A 19,212-nucleotide genomic window follows, 5' to 3' on the forward strand; every position below is an offset into this window, starting at 1 on the left:
AAATATCAGATGCCACAAACAATATAGCTAAAACGTCTTATGATCCAACAGTAGTTTTATGGTACTCTGCAGAATTTTCTGATGATGCTTCTTAAGACATCCCCGTCCCTTTCCCCTCCATCATAACGCCGATGTGTAGCTTGAACTGATCCCGTTTTTGTGACGGCAAAGAGATGCTCCGGGCCGTATCCCAGGCGAGTGCAGCCAGTCGGTGCAGGGGAAGCGACGATCCCTCTGCTCGGCACTGTCCGGACCACATGGAGATTCCGTGTCCAGTTTTGACCTCTTCAATACAAGACGAGCTGGAGTGGACCCAGCAGAGACCACCGGGCGCTGCGTGGTGCGAGAACAAGGGAGCACCGGTGTCAGCAGGAGCCAGAGAGGTTCAGGCTGGGCACGGGCAGACGCTCCGGACGGCACTGGCCCAGCCGGACGGCCCTGGCCCAGCCGGACGGCCCTGGCCCAGCCGGCCGGACACGGCCCATCCCGGCGCTCTCAGGTCCCGCCGATCCCGGGTCGCCCCCGGTCCGGGCCAGCGCCCCCGACCCCGCCCCCGCGCGCGTCATCGCCGCCCGCAGCCAACCAGCGCTGGCGGCGCGAGCCGGGCCCCGCCCCCTCCGCGCGCGCTACCGATAAAAACGGCGGCTCGGCGGCGGGCGCGGGAGCGGCGTGTGAGGGAGCGGGACGGGACGGACCGGACGGGGCGGCGGGACCCGCTCCTGCCACCGCCGCTCGGCCGCCGCCCCGCTCGCCAGCCGCGATGCTGCTCGTGGCCGCCGGGCTCCTGCTCGCCGTAGCGGCGGCGGGCGGGCGGGGGTCGCCGGCCGGCGAGCAGGAGAGTCCCCCCGGCAGCCGCTTCGTGTGCACGTCGCTGCCGCTGGACGCGGCGGGCGCGGGCTGCCCGCTGCCCCCCGTGCCCATGCAGGGCGGCGCGCTGCCCCCCGAGGAGGAGCTCAAAGCCACGGTACTGCAGCTGCGGGAGACCGTCCTGCAGCAGAAGGAGACCATCGGGAGCCAGCGGGACGCCATCCGGGAGCTCACCGGCAAGCTCAGCCGCTGCGAGGGCGCCGACGGCAAGTCCGCGTGGAAGAACGAGGTGGGCAAGGGCAAGGACACGATGGGCGACCTGCCGCGGGACCCGGCGCAGGTCATCGACCAGCTGAGCCGCACCATGCAGACCCTGAAGGACCGGCTGGAGAGCCTGGAGGTAGGGCCCGGCAAAGCCTCTTCACGTCTGGCGGTGGCTGCTTGTCATGTTCTTCTGGTTATTTATCTGCTCTCTGTAGTGGTAAAGAACCTAAAGGGCTCCTCTTGAACGTGCTCTCCCACTGCGTGGGGGGAGATTATGGTTTCCCTGCTTATCACAGCTTAGTTTCTGTATTAATATGTCTAAATCTCTCTTTCTGGGGATGTGACTTCATTGGGGTTTGAGGTACAAAGCTGACGCCTTGGGCAGTAAGACCTCGGCATATGGTGCTGAACAGAGCAGTGGAGATGAGGAGATTGTGTGGGGCAGATTGTGCAGATAAGATGATGTATTTGGAGCTGACATAGAATAAAAAGAACCTGATTTTGTACACCCCTGGACAGAAAGGGGATGTGGTCCAAGCCCACTGATAAGTGACTTCCATGAGCCTTTGGACAGCAACCACATTTTGAGTGGCATTCATGGAAATGTTTTATACAGATGATTCCCACAGGATTTGTGCCGGATGTTGTTTTGCTTTTCACACCCCAAAAGCTACACTCGTGTCCTCCTGCTGCCCTCCAAATAGTCAGTGGTGATGTGCAGGTGGTAAAGCCTGTTCTGTGAGGACTGGGCTGCTTCGCAAGTAGTTTTGAATGATCTGGTAGTATACCATTCTTTTGTTACTATTGCTTTCCTAAGCATTCTTTTTAGGGTTGTAGAAGAAAAGCTCTGCTAGAATAACATGGTAGGTGGAACCATTGGTTTCTTCTTGTCCTTAAAGATACCAGTGTTATTTGAGAGAGCGTGAGGTGCCTTTTTTTTCAGTTTTAATAAAAATACTTTCACTGGTTAATACTTACAGTTGATCTAAAGAGCATCTGACTTCTTTGCTGTACAAACCAAACTGAGGAGACTTTCATTTGGGGAATTTACTTTCAAAGTAGATTAATTTTTTATTTAAAAAGAAGTGATAGTTTTTCTCTTTACTTGTGTTGGCCATGTCACTTACAGTAAGTAAAGCAAAAATTGACTGATATGCCACATGTACACATACAAATGGAAGTGCATCAGACCTGCTCCCTACATTGATTTTATTGAACTTAAATGTATGAAGTCTCCTTCATATGAAGTGCTGGAAGCCTCTAACAAAAGTGCCCTTTTGTTTCAGGACCTGTTTAGCTACAGTGCTGATAAAAGCACTGAACATGACAAGTGCTAAAAAGCAATGCCTCTTTTGTACTTGCTGGAGAGCTCCACGATCTTGCTTTCTTCCCTTTGAGTCGAGAGCATATCTGCATTTCACAGTTTCTCTGTCAGAAATGACAATTATTTTTTTTCTTCTCCTTTCCCCTAAAGCACCAACTCCGAGCCAACGTGTCCTACGCTGCACTGCCCAGTGACCTCCGGGAGATGCTCCAGCGGAGGCTTGGAGACCTGGAACGCCAACTGCTGAGCAAAGTGGCCGAGCTGGAGGATGAGAAGTCTCTGCTCCATAACGAGACATCAGCCCATCGGCAGAAGACAGAGTCAGCCCTGAATGCGCTGCTAGAAAGAGTGTCTGAATTAGAAAAAGGTAATCTGCCCAGAATTTAAACACTCCCTCATGCTGATTAATCTTGTTTACTCCCTCCTTCCAGTGCAGTAGACTGAATGTGGGCCTTGAGGGAAAGACATTAAGGTGCTGGACTGAATAGTGGGTGACAGTGCAAATACTTGCATTCTCTTCTTCTTTTGTCGCAGGCTTCTTGCTTGACAGGCTGTTGCATGGCTTTGGCTTCCTGTCTCTTAATTTGGCATGTGTGGGTGGTTAAGATGAAACTCTTAGTGTTTGTGGGATGGAAAGATCTATAGGGAGGCAAGTGGAAATAAGAAGTATGACATGACATGAGTGTAAATAGCTATGTAATGTCAAGCATCTAAATAGAGCTGCCTTTCTTTATTTGGACTGAAAATCCTATAGGCTCAATTTAATTAGCACAACTGCCTTTGATGTAATGAATGACATTTTATACCAGAATGGTTTCCTGCTGCTTTTGGAAGTATTGTTGGTGGTCTCTCCTTTAGTTGCTGGTTATGACTTGGGGTAACTGCAGATACTTGAATTGTGCCCTATCCTAAGCTTGCAGCCTTTGGAGTTTGCAGTAGATTACACACGGTCCACTGGGGGACACTCTCGTAATCCTACTCATTCACTCTGGTATTTGGGTTAATTATTACAGAGATCTCTGTGCTTGAGTAGAGTTTGTTTATTTGAATCACAAATGCCTGTGGAAGGGAGCTAAAGCACAGAACTGTCTGTACTGGCTGTCTACACGAATAGAGTGGCCTGTGCACGATTAGAGTGCCAGTAAATATCCCTGCCCCATCCTTAAATGATTTTCCAAGGTGAATAGCTCTCTGCTTAAAAGCAGCCTAATGGACATGCTTTCAAAATGATATAAACATACCTATGTCATGAATTTAAAAATGCAGCCTAATGGAGCCATTTGTGTAATATTGTATCTATTCTTGTTTCATTTAAAAAGTGTGAAGGAGGGGAAAAGGGAAGAAACAAGAAGAGATCTTCTACTGGCTCTGTCTTTTAGTATTTCCTGAGAGCCAAGATAAAGCATAACCTGCAACTAAGGTTATGGAGAATCAGTGGCCTGTTAATGTCTCATGTGTCAAGTATATTCCCTGTTTCTGAAAGATGTGACTCATAACAGCAAGTCATCAGAAAGAGAAAGGGAGTGGTGGGAGAACAAGAATGTGTAATTTAGTCAAGCTAAAAATAGCCCGTTCCCACCTTTATTTTTTGTGTGGGGGGTGAGGGCTGTCTTAAGTCTCCAGGGAAGTGAAGAATTTGGGACAGGACCAAGACAGTCTTTCTTTTAGTTGTGTAATTTGCTTTCTATTACTGTGCAGCTTAACTGTTCTGGTTCCTTTGTCAAATCAAAGTGAAGGTAATAATGATCCAAGAATTTACTTTTATTATGGATTAAATACAGGCAAGATGTCATATGACCTCTTTGGAAAATAGTATTTCTATTGTGCATTTCTTTAAAATGCAGTATTGTTCAGCATCTCTTCCTGACAACTAACTAGAGTGTCATAAGTTCCTCATTGTCCCCAGACTAAATAAATTGAGAAAAAACCTAACCTTATGAGGTGAAACTATGAACTTTGGATTTCTTTATCTCTAATTGTGACAGCTGTTTTAGTTACCAGTGGGGCAGAAGAGTTTGAAGCCTGTACAACTGCTGTGATTCCTAAAGTCTCCTGGTCATTCCTTCACCAGTTTTCTCCATTGAGAGCAGTAGATGATGTAGGAGAAATAATCTTGCACCTAGTAGTGCCTGGAGTTCAAAGTGATTCCTGGCTTTGCTGGACACATGAACAGGTCACTATGTCTAAACCTATTTTCTCCATCTCTAAAAGGGAATAACAGTATTTCTTGCCCATCTAGTCCAAAAATAGAGATTTCTTAGGAAAAGGATTGTCTTCTTCTGTGCATGTGTCCATTGCCCAGACCATGAGGACCTTGTTATCATTTCGAGTTATGGATGCTTTCGAGTCATGAGAACAAACTGAAATACACACACAAAAAAAGCTGACTTTTGTTTGTTCTTTTTCAACCCATTATTGCTTTCTGAAGGTTTTTTCATAGAGCAACTAATGCTCTTAATGGAGTATGTTTCTATTTTTCTATGAGAGATTGGTGTACCAGCCTAGTGGAGGTTGCTCAACATTAGCCCTAAGACACTGGTCTTTTTTTTGCTTAGAATTTAGAATATTTCAGGGTTTGCTCTGCAAGTCTTCAAGACAGATGCAAGCAAAAGAGAAAACTCATTCTTCTCCCACCCCCTCATTCTGGGAAAAATGCAGCCAAAACACTTCAGTTGCTTCTGAGAATGGGAACTGAGAGAATGCCAATGGTTTAAAAAATCCATATGAGAATTGTGGAAAGCTTTTGTAATAACAGCTCTTCATTTGGATTAGTGTGTGAAGTTTGGCAAGGGGACTGAACTTGTTTCAGGAATGTGAGTGAAGGAAACGAGTGGGGCTCAGAAGAACAGGTTGCTAAGAAGGGTGACATTACTGCAGGACTGGTGGGTTTTATTTCTTAATACTTCATTCTAGAAAATTACTTGTAGGTGACTACATCAGAAGTATACACAAACTGCATGATACAGAGTATTGCAACTTCAGAAAGTTTTGGTCTCAAGGGTTCTCAATTTCATAAGGAGGTCTGGAATATCTCACTGGTTTTTATCACGTCTTTTAGAAAAAGCTAAATACTAATTTCTGCTTTTATATTAAATCCGATGTTTAATATTTTAATAGTTCATAACTTGATATTGCATCTTTAATTCAGGTCACTTTGAACTGTTCAGATCTTGTCCTGATTAATTGATGGGACAGAAATCAGTTCTACTGAATTCAGCTGCTCTCTGGACTATGTTGCTTTTTCAGATTGGCCACTCAAAAGGAGTGTCAGTCTGAGATCTTAAAATGGGGATGCTGCTCCTTGCTGCTTGTGTAGCAGTAGTAGGGAAAGAAATCCTGGTTTTGAAGTACTGTGATGCTTTAATAATGAGCATAGATGATCCATTTTAGTAAGAGTAAATATCTTTTAAACCAGTTTGAATTGCTTGAAATAGGCAGGCCTCCAGCCATGAACCAGGTGATGAAGATTGACTGCCATATATTCTCTTGCTCTAAGTGAGCAGGATAAATAAACCAAATAATTAGCATGGTGTGGATAAAATCTGTGTTTTTATGTGCTGCAAAATCAACATTCAGCAATACTACTCCAGTACATTTTTTCTGTACCTCTCTAAGGTGCTTGAAGTTCCAAGGATTCTCAACATAAATTAAATCGTGTCTTGACCTGAATTACAGATACATTGTTTAGCTTAATGTTAAAGGTTTTTCTTCCTCAATGTGATTCCAGGTAACAGTGCATTTAAGTCACCTGATGAATTCAAGGTCTCCCTTCCTCTCCGCACCAACTACCTGTATGGGAAGATCAAGAAGACGCTGCCAGAGCTCTACGCTTTCACCGTGTGCTTGTGGCTGAGATCAAGTGCTTCTCCTGGAATTGGCACTCCATTCTCATATGCTGTTCCTGGGCAAGCTAATGAAATTGTCCTCATAGAATGGGGGAATAATCCCATTGAATTGCTAATTAATGATAAGGTGAGAATTAACTAAATCTTTACTGTCCACATAACCAGAATAAGGCCTGACTCCTCGGTTCCTCTCTACTAACTCTTTCCTTCTCTCTGAGAGAAGCCTTTGAGATTGCAATGTCTGTCTGTCTCTTTGTTCATTTACTCATTGTAAGTTCATAAAAAAAGAGGTCAAATGGTACAAATATTTGTGTGGTGTGACAAAGCAGCATCACATCTAGGTGTGCACACGCTCAGGTGTGTTGTCTGAATTTACTAGCAGATCTTGTCTTCGTTTTTGGTTTTATGAAGCAGAAACCATATTTGAAGCCACACTATTGCAAGAGCTGTGAGATCTAAGCCAGTTGCAGTATTTCTAATAGTAATTGTAGAATTTCTAATTGCAGAAGTTAGATATGTTAAAATGAATTTTGCGGAAGACAGAGAGCAAAAGGCTGCTTTTGTGTCTGCTGTTGTGATGCCTGGTGACCGAATACCAGTTTAAATACAATGTTTTCAGACTTTTTGTACAAAAAACAGCAATTGTCTCTACTTCATACCACTGATGGTTTTTGACAAGCTGCAGAAGGAGACTTGAAGAAAACAAGACCCATAGAAACTTGGCATTAAAGCAGATTATAGATCCTTACTTTCTCCACACCTTCAGTTAGGTTTCCTAGTAACTCACTGCTCTCTGAGGGATCAGGTGTTTACAGGTGTACAGCACAACTCAGGTGGTTTGTCATATGGCCAGTTAAGGGCTTTTAACAATCCCATCATCCTCACAAATCAATAAGCCAATTAATTTTAATGGTTTGTGGAATAGAAGGAAACTTGAGTCTGCTTGTCTTTAGCAATAACTTTTTCTCTTCAATATTATGCTGGTACTATTAATATTCTGTGAGGCTTTTTTTCCTCACACATCACAACTGCTCCATAGCCCATTGCATTTGTGTCTTTATGTTGATGAGTAAGTTTTCAGATCAAATTCCTAAAGGAGCATAATTCCTCCTTGTTGTGAGCCCTATGTAACAGTTCCCACAAGTTTAACGAGAGCAGGCAGATCCCTTTGTCAGAGTTATTACAAATGGTGTTGGCAGCCTCCAGAATTTGAGAGAAAAATTGACATGAGCACTGGATGGAAAGTAATGACTGAGCACTGAGATTTAAACAACAAATGCCACAGATTAATGTGTAGGATGGGGGTTGGTCTGTTTTCCCAAGTAACAAGCAACAGGACGAGAGGAAATGGCTGCAGGTTTAGATTGAATATTCAGAGAAATTTCTTCACCAAAAGGGTTGTCAGGCATTGGCACAGGCTACCCAGGACAGTGATGGAGCCACTATCCCAGGAGGTATTTAAGAGACATGTAGATGTGGCACTTGGGGATGGGGTTTAGTGGTGGCCTTGGCAGTGCTGGGTTAACAGTTGGACTTGGGGATCTTAGAGGGATTTTCTAACCTAAAGCATTTTATGATTATGTGGTAGCAGCTTAGACTCTGGTCTTGTGTCATTTAATTTTAGATGAATCACAGGCTCACATCTACAATAAAAAGCATGGCTGTGTTCCTGAACACAGGAGATCTGGGACAAAGTAGAAAGACGTGGAGTAACTTTTGGCCCTGAAGTTTTTGCATCTGAGGACAGAGTAAATACTGTCCCTTTTTAGATGCTGGGCTTGAACTGGTAGACTTGGTTTGCCACATGTTTACTCTGTTTTTTGTAGGTTGCCCAACTCCCTCTCTTCATTAGTGATGGAAAATGGCATCATATCTGCATAACTTGGACAACCAGAGATGGAATGTGGGAGGCTTTCCAGGATGGAGAGAAGCTTGGCACCGGGGAGAATCTTGCTCCTTGGCATCCAATTAAACCTGGAGGTGTCTTGATCCTGGGTCAGGAACAGGTGAGTGAGTGACAGTGTTCCAGGGTTTAAAGAAAAATAAAATCAAAACTCCCTAAACAAACAGAATTTCTCTGTTAAACACTTGGCCCTGTTGTAGATACAGTATCAAAAAGACTGAAACCAAGGGAAGTGTCTGTGAGGGTGAACTCTGCAGGCTTTCAAGTATGTAACAAATTTTTAGAGAAGTGGAGACTGTCAGCCATTCAGAATTTGATGTTTTCTTTAAAAATGAGCCTGAAGTCAGAGACAAACTCAAAATCAGACATTTGGTTTCTCATTAAAGGTGTAGGTAAATAACTCTCCTAATGCAAATGCTAATAAAGTTTGAATATTAGTACTGCCAACAGAAAATATTATGAGGTCAACTCCTTTTGAATATGGAAAAAGCCCAAAGGATTTTGAATCTTGCTTTTCTCGTTAACACTTGGTAAACAATTTTCTATGAATTGTGTGGCTCTTGGCTTCATGGTTTTTCTCTACCTATATTATACATAGACCAAAAAAAATATTATAATGAATAGCAAGAAATAGCCTTTCTTCAGGATTCCTGGGTTTGCAATGGGGCAAAGAGAAATGAGTTTTGTCTTGATATTGATTTCAGTAGATACTTACCTATGGCATAAATGATGGTAAGTTCAGTATCCTAACCCACTCTGCACAGCAGATGCTCCAGCTCATACAAAGTGTCTGGCAGGTTTTCTCTAACTCTCCTGCCATTTGCCTGCACTGTGCCTGGTTCTGTCCTGTGCTATCGGTTCCGTGCTAGTGTGATCACAAAAATGTGTGATTTCTGTCCTTGAGTAGTGGATGGAGCAAGCAAACACTCCCAGGCTTGTCCAGTGGTAGTTGGAGTTACTCATTTGGTACAACCAGCCTAAGCCTGTGTATTTAGATCCAAAGATCCCATCGCACAGTCCCTGTAGCCAATTGGTCAAGGGCTGTGGTTACACTTGTAGCCATAAAGTTTTGGTGTAATCTGACACATCTATGCAGTTCTTGCTGAAGTTGTCCTTGCTTGCATAATATCTCCTAAATTAGCCTCAATATTTAAAGCTGCCTTCCAGCTCTACTGCCCAAGGGCAGGGTTGGTTATGTGTAGCCCTTTTGGGATGTTGTGCAGTCACCACTGATTGCCTTCAGTTGTTTTGACATAATTCAGATTGGAGCTTGTAACTGTTCCATAGAATGTCTTGTTCAATGTAGCTCTTCTGGAAGCTTGAATTTGTTCATCTCTGTGACCTAACTCTGCACCTCCTTCTAGCAGTGTGTCTGGGTGGGGAGGGACTTCAAACTTGAAGAAGAAAATGCCAAAATAACCTTCTCATCTAATCGTAACTCTTGTGTGCCTAAAGGACACAGTGGGAGGAAGATTTGATGCAACTCAAGCCTTCGTTGGGGAGATGAGCCAGTTCAATATATGGGACAGGGTCTTAAAAGCTGAAGACATCATGAATATTGCTAACTGCTCCATCAACATGCCTGGCAACATCATCCCCTGGGTCGATAACAACGTAGATGTGTTTGGAGGTGCTACTAAATGGCCTGTGGAGACTTGTGAAGAGCGTCTGCTAGATTTATAGCTGTGATTATTTCCCATTCAAGTGCCCCCTTTAGTAGGACAATCTTCTGTGCAATCTCAAGCACTTGTTTTTCTCTCTGCCCTTCCCTGACCTTAACTCCTCAAAAGAATAAAACATTGAGTAAACTGCCTCAGTGCAAAGAGAGCTGCTAGTTCAGGGTTGAGCCTGACTATGAAAGGAGCACTTCTTGACTAGAGCAGCCCTGGCTTTCCTATGGCCTGACCCAAAAATATGCTTTGGCCTGCACAGCCTTTTGTCTGGGCCCAGGCTTAGTCGGTGAGTTCTGCGGGGAGGGAGAAGAGCCCTGCACATGTTCACTGTAGTACTCCTGAGAACAGGAGGTGCTGTCAGGGCACCAGGACTAACAGGCTAAGTGTGAATCCTTCCTTCCAGTCTATTGTCTCCCCTTTGAAGCAAAGCCATTCTTTTTTAGCCCTTTTTAAAAGAAATCACTTAATCCTTACACTGCAGTGGTTATGGTGCAACTGTGGGTAGAGCAGAACAGCCACTGTCCGAGTGCAAGGCTCTTGCTTTTTAATTTGCAGATTAAAAATCCTTATTTTATGACAAAGAGGGGATGTATTTGAGACACGTTGTACCAGTTCAATGTGAAGAAAGGGCTGTTTAATCAGCACAGCTCCATTGAAGTAGAGATGCTTCAGGTGAGGTTCTGTCCCAAAGCCTGTCCTTTGCTAGCCAGGATCCCAGTGTAGATGGATGGATGAAAGATTGTACTTGTATTTTCTGTAGGCTGAATGTACTGACTTCCTAGTGACCTGGCTTGTAAACTTTTCTCTATTGTTTCTCTTGCTTTAGTCAATGTCTTTATTTTTTTAAATATACAAGCTGTGATTAAGTGAATTTCTGTTTTGTTTTGCTTTGAAAGGCCTTTTTATGAGCAAGTGCCAAAGTTCAGTTTCTGCTTGCTGAGAATTGCTACATATTTTTCCAGCATAAGTCTTCTGCACTGGTTTATATGTTATTATGATGGTCCTATGTAATATGAAAATGTGCTGCTCTTTCAATTCTTGTTGACTGTCTCTTCTGTAAGCACTGGGCTGACTACTATATTTTTTTATCATTTTCTCTCAATATTTTGCAAACAATGTTGCTGTTTCCTTGGCATTGATGTGACTACTTGGTTTGTGGCTCGCAGATAGCAAATGCACTGTACTGGGAAAGAGTTAATACTTTTGTTATTTAAAAGAAAAAGGATTTAAAGGGGGGGGAGGGGGAATTTATAAAGCTAAATATCATATTTTATTTTTCATATGTTTGAATTGTAAGAATAATATGGTGACAGTCCCATTTGTAGGGTAAAGTTACATATTTCCATGAATATGTAGTATGCTGTTCTTAAAAGAAAATTCTTATAATGAACTTTTAATTAAAATGCACTGTAAAATGAGTCTCTTAATTCCTTTATAGTCATGTAAGACACTGAATATTCTCTTTCATAGCTGCTCTGAGTTTGGCTACTGTCTCCCTAGACTGGTAGAAGTACAGACTTGTAAGAAGTTTTCATTATTCCCTAAATTCCTTAAATCTCAATCTTCAATCAAAGGAGGGGGGACTCAGCTGTGTGGAACCTTAGCTGGGGAGAAGGTCTCTCCATTTGGATGTGGTGGGTGCCTGAGGCTCCAGCTGAGCTCTGCCTCCTCCTGCTGCCCTCTCCCAGGCCCTGGCCTCCACCCTGGGATCCAGCAGCTCCACTGGAGTGGGATGGGATAGAGAATGCAGGTTCATATTTATTTTGACAGTTGTGAGAAACTGGAATTGATCCCTCTTGGGTGAAAGTAGTGGTTGTAGGCAACACAAGTGTCCCAAACCAGTGAGAAAAGATCTGTTCACCACAGATTACTTGTTGCAGGGTGAGAGCAGAGGCCCTGTACCTGTGCTGGCTGTAGAGGGTTGTGTCCATGGAGTCTGACAGCAAACCCAGTTATCTGCCTGGTGAACTAACAAGTGAGGTGTTCTCTGTAAGAGAAAAATCAGGTAGGACAGGATTGTTTATCCAGCTCTGACTTCTTTCTCTGGCCAGGGAGAGTTTTTGAGATTTTTATGAAACATTACACAACTTGGTTTCAAATGTTCCCATTCTGACTGGCTTTAAAATAGACAGACACACTGCACCCCCAACCTACAACATGCTTTCCCTACCTTAAGGAAAAACAAAACCCAAAACAAGCACAAAACCCACTTGATATCAAAAAATACTCTGTGTCATAAGGGCTGTACCTCTGAGAGCCTGTGTGTGGACAGGGTCAGTCATTTTAAACACTCGGTGTTCAGATCCATTGGTTGGTTGAGGGAAGCAGAGGGTCTTCACACTTCTATTAGCCATGTTAATCTTTATTTAGAGAGTTAGGAACCCCCCTCCCCCCTAGTTTTAGGTCTGTCTTTAGCACTCACTTTAGCAATGAGCACCTGAGTGAGGAGCCCCACCTGCATGGGAAGGTTTAAAGGGTGGGGGCTGTACTTGCTTTGTGTTGTGCAGTGGGAACACCTGGGCTGGGGCTGTTGTTTGGCTGGGACTGTTGAGGGCTGGCTGCTTTCTTCCTTGAGTTCTCATCGGGCTGCACGAAGGAGGAACAACAGAACTCTTCAATGTGGAAATAATACTAAAAGGTATGGCACGGTGCTCGGGTGAAAGGGTCTTTGGGGGCATTTGTCCTGTTGCAACCTGATCTAGAGATGGTATGGTTCTTCTAAAGATTAACAGTTTAACCCTCTGGTTTGGTTTTTATTCAGTAAATAATCCAGATGGTAGAGACTTTGGGGGGGGTTTGGGGTATGGTTTTTTTTTAACACTGACTCTTTAGGAAAAGTCAAAGCTAAGGAGTATGTATTCCATTGAAAAGGATTTCTTTCATTAATTCTTACTACATATATATTTTCTTTCTTTTGTGCAGTAACACCTTTTCCATTAATAAGAAAAGATGTGTATTGATATTTGTGCCTTTATCTTGCAATGAAAACGCTGTTACTCTGCTGCTCCACGCTCTGGGAGTCACATGTTTTATGTGCATATATAAGCAGATGGCAAAACAGGAGTAAATATTACCACATTCCAGCATCTATACTGTTTATGAAGTGTGGAAGTGACAACACAACCTTCAGTTCCCAAACTGCTCTGAATACACAGAAGTAATAACTTCTGGAAAGCTGAGTGACAGCTACAGCACTTGGAACATGCGGTAATGTAGATTTCTGGAAAGTGTGCTTCTGTTTAAAACCAGGCAGAGCTGGGACTCCTAAAAGCAGCATCAGTGATCCCAACAAGCCAACCCTTGGGAGCTGTGGCTGAGCAGGTGTGCAGGGGACTTGGCTTGGCTGTGGGTGCTGTTCAGGCAGTTTCTGTATTGCAATATTCTCTTTGTATGTACTCGATGCATTGGCAGCCACAAATGGAGCATTCAGTGTGTGTAAATCCAGGTTATATTTCCTCAAAGACAAGGGTTTTTTTGACTAACTGGCTGGTCATTAGAAAATGTAGATAATCTCATATGTTTGGTATTTGTTTGAAGGCTCCAGCTCCACACTTGCTGAGCCAAGTGTTGGTGAGGGGAAGGACCATCTCTGCCTCTGGGATCCCCTGGGAATGGGAGACTGACTCCCTGATCCAGGTGGCTTTTGGCTGGGCAGTGCTTGCTCATTAAACTGTGAATTTAGCTCTCAGAAATACAAAGAAGGCTACAGAAATTCTTACCAGCAAAGCTCTATCCTCATTTTTACACATGCTTTTCTGATGTTTGAGTACATGAGGCTGCTAGGGAGAAGCTGATTCTGTTTTGCTTCAGAGACCAGATTTCCCTCAGGCCTTCCCTAAAGGTGAAATGCAGGCCAGTTGTGAAGCTGCTGTGTTATATTAGGTGTTTAAAGCTGGCACTTTCTAAATCAGAGTAATATTTGCTCTAAAAAAGTGTTTATGTAACTACAGATTAGATTTATTTCTTGTTTGCTGCTGGCACCTGACTCTATGTGTAAGGATTCTTCATCCAGCTGATTTTAGTTATCCAGACTGGGAGGGAAGATCAGGCTTCTATTGCATCATCCTTGAGGGGTCCTGAATCCTGCAGGTACAGGAGAAAATATCCAGGTTGAGGCTTCTGCCACAGATGATGATCCCTCGATGCTGCTGTAGGAATGCAAAGCTGGGCATAGCAAGGGCCCTGCTGATGGAGAGATCAGGTACTGCCAAACTCACTCCAGAAAGGAAAGGTCTCTGTTGGTAGCCAGGGAATCTGGGGGGTTTAAAGGTGTTGTGGGATTTTTCCATAGATCTTTCACCTAAATGTCTTTTTTTTCTTCCCTTCACAGAGAAGAAATGGGACCTTGATAATGTTCAGGGTTTAGCTGGGATGTTTTAATAATACATGAGTTTTACAGAGCTAAAAATCTTCTGGAAAGAACTGAATTAATTGCACCCCTGGCTATAGCTGTTTCTAAAAGGCTGTGCTTAGGAAAGTATAAATTTGCACAAGGAGTTCAAAGGTGCATTTCTTTCTCCACAGGAGGGCAGGGCTCATGTTTTGGCAAAGCTTGGAATACAGAAGTTTTCTGATGTCTTGGTGCCGCTGAGACAAATTGTTTTATTTATTAGAGATGCTCTGGGGTTTCACCTGGGCTGGCTCCCAGCACATGTGTGTGTCAGAGCCGTTCAGCTCCTGGCAAAGCTGTTCCCAGGGGCTCCCACCACGCTGAAGGATGCTGAGCACTTGTGTCTGTGGTGCCCACTTGTTTCCTCACTCCCAGTCAGCTCGTACTGACTCCCAGGGGCAGAGCTCACCTTGCCCAGGGCAGTCTGGAGCCTCTGTGGCACCGTGTGTGCTGCTCTTCTGTGCTGGAAGATGTTTGCAAGAAGTTTGCCCTGGTTTTCAGATCACCAAGCTGTTCCCAGCAGCAGTCCTGGAGTGCTTTTTAAGAATAAGTATTCAGAGAAGTAACTGAAGGACTATTTCTTAGGAGGATTTAGGTGGTTTTTAAGGTACTAGATGCTCTTTGACTTTATATCTTTCAAAACACTTAAACCAGCTTGTGTGTAACTTAAAATCCTTATGCTACTGTAACAGAGTTCATCACCCAGCCTTATCTCTGCCACAAGAAATTGCTCTCCTGACCTCACTGGACAAAAGGAAACCTCTTTAAAGGGCAACTTCATGTATTAAACAGTATGTTAAAACTTCTAGGTAACAACACTAGCTAAGCAGGTGATTTATAACTTTCCTTTTTTAAAAATTTTATATTTTACTGGGTGTTCACTGTTTATTTACAGTGGAACACCTGACATGCCATCCTGCTGTGGTACCAGACAAAGCTGTTTTTTCTCCATGAAGCAGCAATTGGTTTTCCTCTCATTTCAGAGGGCACAGAGCAGGCAGTTGCCTCCTCCCTGATGCAGAGCTGGGAGGAGATTGCCCCGTGCAGCTTTATTCTATCTCTGCAATGACAAAAGGGTCTGGCAGAAGTGATCTGCCATGACTTTTAATTTCATATGAGATTTCCCTGCAGGAGATATTTATGTCTGACAAAACAGGGCAGACCTAGATTTGCTTTCCAGGGAAGGTGTAGCTCACAGGAATGTGCTATGTTTTAGGCCAAGGTTTCCTTTTTTTTTTTTTCCACTTTTCTGCTTTCTTTATGGCAAATTATAAATGGTTGATAAACACCTATAGTAAAATACAGATATGCATTGGCAAATCATCCTTTTTTTTTTTTTTCCATTAAAGAAAGCTGTTATTTGCTGTGTAGAGAGTATGTATCCTCCTAAGAGATCAAATTATTTATGGCAGTGCACTAATTAGCTTTTTCAAGGCTTCTAAGGTCTTGGAAATACTTCCAGCTCCACAGATAATTGCAGGAGGTAAACACCTCTCTGCATCAAGTATAATTTGATGTAACTGGAAAACAGCTGTCAGTATGTGCTTTGGACTTCTGGCCTGATGGGGGCTCTTGTCAAGTGGAAAACTGGCACCTCCAAGGCTTTCCAAAGGAGTGATCAGACCTGGCTGGTTGGGTAACTATGGTGGGCACAGGTTCCAGAGCTGGTTTGGTCCCAGTTTTCCTTGTATATAACTGTGCTGTCATATTAATTCCGAGGCTGCACCAGCACTCTCGCTTGCCCATTGTTACTCTCGTTTTGATCTCGGTGAGCAGCAGATCCACCTCCCTTCTCACGTCCATCAGCAGCTCCAGTGTCTGTTCAAAAGTATTTGGCATTGTTCAAATATGCTGCTATGGTTACTCAGGCACCACTGACTGCACAGGTCAGCTTGGAAGAGCTTTACACAAAGTATTTGGGACAGAATGCAGCTCTTGCTTGTTAATTTAAGACCCGGCACATCAGTTTGAACAAATTGCACAGAGGATAATGTCTTTCTTTTTTCCCTACGCTCGGGATTTGGAAAAAACATAAGAAAAACATTGTCTTGACGTGAGTCCAAGCAATGACAGGGGCTCCTGCTGAAAATAGAAACCAGCCTATTTGTTCTGGGAATTGCCTGGAGGCTGGCAGGGCTTTGTGGAGGGAGGATGCACAGAGCAGAGCAGCCTGTTGAGGAGCACAGGCTTCCTCAGCTACGTCACCAGCAGCGAGCACAGCCCCGGCGAGGGCTGGCTGCAGGTCACTGCCTCAGCAGGACACCTCTGCAAACAGCCAAGGGCCACGTTTGGCAACCCTTGGGAAGGGGAAGGGGCTGACACGTGATTCTTAGACCTCAGGTTGCCATCTGATGGTTCAGGGATAAGGTGTCAGCTGCTCACTGCTGGAGATGGGCTGGCATTTACAGGGGGGTGGAGGTACAGGGTGCTGCAAGGATGACCTGTTGAGGGCTGTAGCTGTGATTTTAATCTTCCAATCCTGTTCAAATCTGAGCTGAATTGGCAAGTGGGGTTGTTTAGGTCCCAGAAATTCAATGAGATCTGTTCTGTACTGCACCACAGGCAGAGTCTGAAAAAGGATAACTTTAGAGATGTGTAGTGATGCCTGCACTAGGCTGTGCCTTTTAATGCCTTTGTGGTTACTTCACACTGGAGAAACGAATATGACTGAATGTCCTCCTCTGATTACACTGAAGGCAAAATTCCCATAGACTTGAATGGGAGAAGAACAGGAAACTGAGACAAGTCTGAGCAGGCTGGTAAAAATGAAACAAAAAAATCTAGTGTGACTTTAAAGCTATTTTTAAAAACACAAGCTGGAGCGGGTTACTGTGAATCACTGGAGTCTGTTATGTCTTTATTTAATTTTCTCTTTTTCTGTATTTTCCTTCAGTAATTTTGAGGACCCAGCGAGAAGACAAGTTTTTAGAGATGGGTTATATGTGTTAAAGAGGGGAATGTGTAGCATTTGCTGAGCACAATAAATATCACTGCCAAGTGAGCAGGTCCCTTTTCTGATACTGCAAAAATGTTGTAGATGAGAATTTATATCAACCCATTTCAGAGAACGAAAGAAGGCAGAGGGTTTATTGTTTTAATTGAAATATCTTCATGGTTTCTGTAGGAAACTAGGTGTTGTTTGACATTTGCTGAGTGAATCTTTGGTAAGTGGCTTGTGTTGGGGCTTTGTCTCCTCATTCTCTTCCCTCCTCACCAGCCCTTGGGGCAGGTTTCTGGCAGCTGAGGGTGGGGACTAAAAATAAAAATAAGCTACTTTCATTGTAATAGGTAATAGCAGAATCTTACTAATATCTTTTGGATTATGTCCTGGTTTTCCATACAGTGCTTAAATTCAAAGGGTGATCATTCATATATTTATTTTTCCATTGAAGGATTCAAATTTCAATGGCATTCATTGAGCTAAGAAGCAGCAGTTCTCTTTACGTAGTCATTTTTCCCTGCTCATTGTAGCAACTTTCTTGCACTTGAAGAAAGACAGGGAGGAGGGTGAAACAGCATAAACCACTTGAGGGGAGAAGGGGAAGGAAACCGTGACCATTGCAAAAAGTGTGGTAAGGGGAAAGTTGTCTCTGAATTCAGCAGTGGACACTGGAAATAATGTCTCTGTATTGTGATCATTGCAGAGATGGAAAAACCATCTTCCCCTTGGACTTTGGCTAAAAGTCAGGTTTGTATTTTGGGAGGCTGGACTGCACCAACTGGCTTCAGGCAGGCTTGTTTTTGTTCTCCTGTCCCCTCAGGGGTGTGTGTATCAAACCCCTTTCTGTTGCCAGAAAGACAATCATCAGTTTTTCCAGATGCAGACAGGAGGGCTCAAGAGCAGTCAGAATTAAATGCCAAGGTGAAAGTATGTTACTGTAGAAACCCATGTCAGACTTGCAAATGGTTCTTGTGCACTTCTGGGGATATGATACCAATAAAGACTCTTTCTGAGTCTTTACCAATAAAGCTGTTTCTGGGTTTTTAGTGGTCTTGAGAAATGATTCTTCTCTGCTGGTTCCTGCTGCTTTTTAATGGACGTGTGGTACAGTTCAGAAAGGCAGGGAACTGACTGTATGATGGGAGGATCAGGAATCTGCTAAAGCTTTGGGAGACATCCACTGGCTTTAAAGGGCTTTGGATACAGTGCCCCTGTTCACTGGAGTCTATGCAACACAAAACATATTGCATCCCAGTTTTTTTTAACTTCCAGTAAGGACTTGTTTATGTGGGAAGAACTCACAGAAAACTGTTCCACTGCCTTCTGCTTTCCCTGCTAAGCATAAAAGGCAGTTGATGATGATTGTTTGTAAATTCTGTGTCCTGAAGAGCTGACAGAGACTACTTGATTCTGAAACATTGCTGTGGCATTTCCTTGGCATCCCTTTGATACCTCTGCATCTTCTTGGATTAGCAATGCTGTTGTAATAGTGCACGGCACAAATCTAGTTACACGAGCTCCTTGTTATTTGAATGTATTCTGAGCAGCATTTCAGACATTACTAAAACATTTCTTTATGCTCTTTGGCTTTGAAAAATACAAATTCAAAACAAAAGCTCATAAATCTTTGTTTAATCAAAGTATACCTCTAACAATAGTCTACAAGGATATTGTATAACAAAGAGAGTGGATTCCAAATAGGACTTTGAAAATCAGGCTGGAGCAGAAAATCAAGGCTGGTGGGAGATTTTTAGAGAGCCTTGCTTGCTTCCTAGAAAAATCACTGTACTGTGTTGAATTATCAATGCTTAAGTGACAACTGCAAGTTTATTTAATTAAGAGCTATGCTAAGTATATTGTATTTGCTAATGCATGGTTTGTCTGAAGATGTGACTGTTCCTGGCTCACTGAATCTATGCTGGTTTCACTGACTGTTGACAGCCCTGTCAGCTGAAAGTATTAGAAGAGAATGAAATTACATTCTGGGCCTTGCCCCAGATGGGAATTGCTGTAATGTTTTAAACCTCAAAAAGAATAGAAGTGTAACAGAGCAACATGACCACAG

General features: G+C 43.5%; 1 protein-coding gene across 1 annotated transcript; it reads left to right on the forward strand.

Annotated features, from left to right (window-relative positions):
• The first annotated feature begins 666 nt into the window (after positions 1-666).
• NPTX2 (neuronal pentraxin 2) lies at positions 667-11,234 on the forward strand. The gene is made up of 5 exons (XM_064673032.1): positions 667-1,207; positions 2,546-2,762; positions 6,123-6,367; positions 8,067-8,246; positions 9,599-11,234. The coding sequence occupies exons 1-5, from the start codon at positions 761-763 to the stop codon at positions 9,824-9,826; spliced, it is 1,317 nt and encodes a 438-aa protein (XP_064529102.1). The 5' UTR covers positions 667-760; the 3' UTR covers positions 9,827-11,234.
• Positions 11,235-19,212: the final 7,978 nt, after the last annotated feature.

The sequence above is a fragment of the Pseudopipra pipra genome, chromosome 16 (genome assembly GCF_036250125.1).
Source record: "Pseudopipra pipra isolate bDixPip1 chromosome 16, bDixPip1.hap1, whole genome shotgun sequence".
Classification (NCBI taxonomy): Eukaryota; Metazoa; Chordata; class Aves; order Passeriformes; family Pipridae; genus Pseudopipra; species Pseudopipra pipra.

What these genes read in the sequence shown, in the direction of transcription:
- NPTX2 (XM_064673032.1), top strand. Translation starts at nt 761, where the DNA reads ATGCTGCTCGTGGCCGCCGGGCTCCTGCTCGCCGTAGCGGCGGCGGGC. An exon ending in ACCGGCTGGAGAGCCTGGAG is followed by an intron (nt 1,208 to 2,545) that starts GTAGGGCCCGGC and finishes TTTCCCCTAAAG; the next exon opens with CACCAACTCCGAGCCAACGT. An exon ending in AATTGCTAATTAATGATAAG is followed by an intron (nt 6,368 to 8,066) that starts GTGAGAATTAAC and finishes TGTTTTTTGTAG; the next exon opens with GTTGCCCAACTCCCTCTCTT.